This window comes from Brassica napus, chromosome A1, assembly GCF_020379485.1.
Source record: "Brassica napus cultivar Da-Ae chromosome A1, Da-Ae, whole genome shotgun sequence".
Taxonomy (NCBI): domain Eukaryota; kingdom Viridiplantae; phylum Streptophyta; class Magnoliopsida; order Brassicales; family Brassicaceae; genus Brassica; species Brassica napus.
Window position 1 is genome coordinate 13,287,747 of NC_063434.1, and position 3,583 is coordinate 13,291,329.

Sequence of the window (3,583 nt, forward strand, 5' to 3'; positions counted from 1 at the left end):
GAAAAACAATCAAATTTTTTGCCAAACTTAAAATAAATTGCCAAGCAAACAAACCAAATGACCGGAAATACAACAAATCAAAGAAAAAGAAGCAAAACGAATCAAACAAACCGACGTTAGAGCTATAGAAGCTTCTGACCATTGGCTTGAAACTATAAAAAATCTATCTTTTTCTCTTGACGGCTAGGGTGTTAGTGCAAAGATGACACAATAATAAGGTAATGTAGAAGATAAATCAAAAGACAAAATAGATACAAGCAACCAACTATTGCTTTATTAGAAATCACCTAAACAATCTATTACAAGACTTGCTTATCAGCTTTACACAGCCTGTTAATACCCTAACAGCTGCTTCTGAAAGATTTCTAAGCTACCCGTTTGTGTCTCTGTCGTCAGTACTTCATCATCTGCTTCAGCACGACCCAAGACCACCCCTAAGAGATTTTCACCCTTCCTCTATAATAATAGCCAGTGTCTTATGGAATACAGACGATTCCATAGCTCTTTTATAGTGATCTCCACGTTCCTGAAACCCTAGTCTCCAAGGCAACATGAATATGGACAATTTCCATATCAATAAGTACACTTTCCTTTTCTTGAAATGTACTTATTCCTCAAGGCATTTATCTCTTGCCTTTTCTCCACGGTATAAACTTGCTCCTCAAGTTTATCCCACGCCAACTCAGCATCTTGCGTCTACATGGTCTCTGCCACTCTGCATGCCTCCTAGTTCACTCTCTGACGCACACTGCCTTAGCAACTACTTCAATGACTACGTCAAGACATAAGCCCTCAGTTTATCTTTCTCCATCTCAGCATATCTTGCATCCATATGGTAACCCACCACTTCGCATGCCTTGTCAGTTGCGTGTTGCAATATTATATTCATGCATCCAAATTTCATATTCTTTTTAAATTGTTATTTAAGCTATTCAATTTTGCATAGATCATTTTTAGTTTTCACAAAGGCTATTTCTGTTAGTGTTATATTATAATACTGTGACAATATACTAGCTTTGCCATAGATTGTTGATGTAACCGAGAAACAGATAAATCTTATTGAAGTTACTACGATACCAAACATAAAGGATAAAAGATAGCGTCGAAAAGAAAAGATAGAAAACAGTTTTCCTAAATTATTATAGTAAAATACTCCAAGGTTGCATCAATCATCTTACACCATTTTGCGGACATAACAACTTGCACTTAATCCCGAACTCAGCTTTAAGGTGGACAGTTTTTGTGGCAGACCAAATGAATCCTGAAAAACAAAAAACACATTGCATTAAACTCATCATATCTCAAACAAAGTTAATAATCTGTACGAATGAAGATATTCTAAAGTACCCTCTCTTTGTATCCATTAACGTTTTCGAAAGCTTGATCAGCTTCTTTGGTACTATCGAAAACAACAACTGCACAGTAGTTACCTCCTTGTGTTTTTCCTGGCTGTCAAAGAAAGCAGAAAAGAATCTAGTGTCAAGGATCTTAACAAAATAAAACAGATTCATATGACTTTAGATTTCAACCTTAACATCAAGTTTAAACTTTGTGGAATGAAATTCTCCAGCGAGAACAATGTTCAGTTTTTCAGATGGCACATAGGAAGGGATTCTATGAATAAAGAGTCTTGATTTCTCGGCCTCCAGCATCTACAGAATATTAAAAGAATAAAAATAAAGCCATCAAAAATTATAAACTATAAATCAATAGATCTATTATATAAACCTCCTTTGATGGGGTAACTGTTGTGTCAAATGGTTTCTTTATAAAAGCAAGTGCAATATTCATTGAAGCTGCAGCGTCGTGTACACAATCATGAGAAACACCTTCCTTTCGGACTTCCTTACCACAAATCGCCTGTAAAAAAATCAGAAGTACGAGAATGTTTTTTCTAGTAAATTAATTCAATAGTAGTAACAAAACCACTATAGCGTTACCTTGTGAAGGTCATTAAGTGAAGGTTTTCTTGAATTTCTTGCATTTGAAAATTTGAACACAAGTGCTGTATCAATTACTTTAGGATGATCTATCTTCAACACTGGAACCAAAATATCAACAAATTAAAACAACAATTAAAAAAACCATTCTAGGGTGCCCTTTTTACTTACCTCTCATGTCTTTATTCAGACTGTGACCAACCAAAATAGAACCATCAGAAAGATATTGCTGAAGTTCTCTCTGCACGAATCACACAATTAAATTCTGTAGGAATTGTCATGAAATTAATGAAGTATCATTATATATACAACAAGGTATATACCTGAATATCTGCCACAGATAGAGTAGCATTTTCGATGTCTAGTGAAGTTACTCCGGTAATGGCTGTCCTATAGTCAACAATAGGTTTGCCCGGTTTCACATATTTGTCAAGAATCACCTGAAGAAGTAAACATTTAATCAAAAGAGCCAAGACTACAAAAAAAACACACACAAGAAACCAACTAATTTAACTATAAGATAAACCTTTAAATGACGGTCGACAGCGCCGACTCTGACCAAACCCTCAGTCCCATCATCACAAAGAACCATCTCACAATCAACAGCTATCATGTCAGTTGATTTCATCACAGTCGACGACTTCATTCCAATATCGGATACAAACCAGTCCTGCTTTTAGCAATTCTTTAGAAACAGTCTAAACAAGAAACTTCAACAAGTTATTAAACATAAAGAGACAATGATCCAAGAAAGGAAACAAACATTGGAGAGTGAGGGGAAAGAATAGTCTGACGAGAATTCTGGATGCTTCATGGTCAATCGAATAAGCATCTGTACAGTCCAAAAGATCAATTCAAACACATTACTACAAAAAAATTGTATATATGCATCGGAAAAACATGTTTACTTTGTTTGATATCAAACACTCACCTTCTCAGGAGTGTAATTTTCAGGAGTCTCCTGCTTCAACTTTTCAACTAGAAGACTATTAGCACGACATTGCAGGGCCTAAAGGAAAAAAATGAATTGGTTTAGAACCAACACTAGTAATTAGCAAGCATTTGGTAGTTATAACTACAAAAAACAAAACCTTCAAATCTTCTTTCTTCTTGAAGGTTGTGAGAAAAGCGACCAACAAGTCACGGGAAACCATGGAAAGGTTAGATGGTGTTGAAGCTTTTTGGTTGCAAACAGCTAAAAAATCAATCCATCCTCCGTGTTCTCCTCGTAGACCTCGAAGCTGCACTAGCTTCACCAATTCTTCCAACACCTAGTCGAAAAATGTTATCGAGCATGTAACGTAAGATACATAGAATGTAACTTTACCTAACAACGGAAGAAATCTTGAAACCAACAAAACATATTCAAAGAAAAAGAAAATATTTACATTCTTCTCGGCGGTGGCTAGATTATGATCCATATGTGCCGTCGATAAGTTGTGAAACGTAGTGATTTTGGCCTAGGACTGTTGGGGTTTTTAAAGAGCATTAAGAAACTTTTTTTTTTTGGAAAATGTACCCAATTTTTTTTTGAGTAAAACGTTTAAACTTCCAACAACTACATAATCTCGAAAACTTTCCAAAATGCTTCGTAAGTGATGTTTTAAGAGTTATTTAATTTTGGAGTTAAGAAAACGTTCCAA

The 3,583-nt window shown here is 35.3% G+C and overlaps 1 protein-coding gene across 1 annotated transcript; it reads right to left on the reverse strand.

The window, feature by feature from the left end:
* Window positions 1-1,009: 1,009 nt before the first annotated feature.
* Window positions 1,010-3,361, reverse strand: LOC106361759 (small RNA degrading nuclease 1-like). The gene is made up of 12 exons (XM_048777046.1): window positions 3,329-3,361; window positions 3,032-3,211; window positions 2,872-2,949; window positions 2,704-2,772; window positions 2,467-2,610; window positions 2,264-2,380; window positions 2,112-2,181; window positions 1,941-2,041; window positions 1,729-1,860; window positions 1,530-1,652; window positions 1,348-1,449; window positions 1,010-1,261 (listed from the first exon to the last, which is right to left on the reverse strand). Exons 1-12 carry the CDS (start codon window positions 3,359-3,361, stop codon window positions 1,175-1,177), a joined length of 1,236 nt encoding a protein of 411 aa, XP_048633003.1. The 3' UTR covers window positions 1,010-1,174.
* Window positions 3,362-3,583: the final 222 nt, after the last annotated feature.

Bases quoted from the DNA above. Each gene is read 5' to 3' on its own strand.
- LOC106361759 (XM_048777046.1), bottom strand. From the start codon at position 3,361: ATGGATCATAATCTAGCCACCGCCGAGAAGAAT. The intron at 2,182-2,263 runs GTATATACCTTG...TGATTCGTGCAG, and splicing joins TATCTGTGGCAGATATTCAG to AGAGAACTTCAGCAATATCT. The intron at 1,861-1,940 runs GTAACGCTATAG...ATTTTTTTACAG, and splicing joins CACTTAATGACCTTCACAAG to GCGATTTGTGGTAAGGAAGT.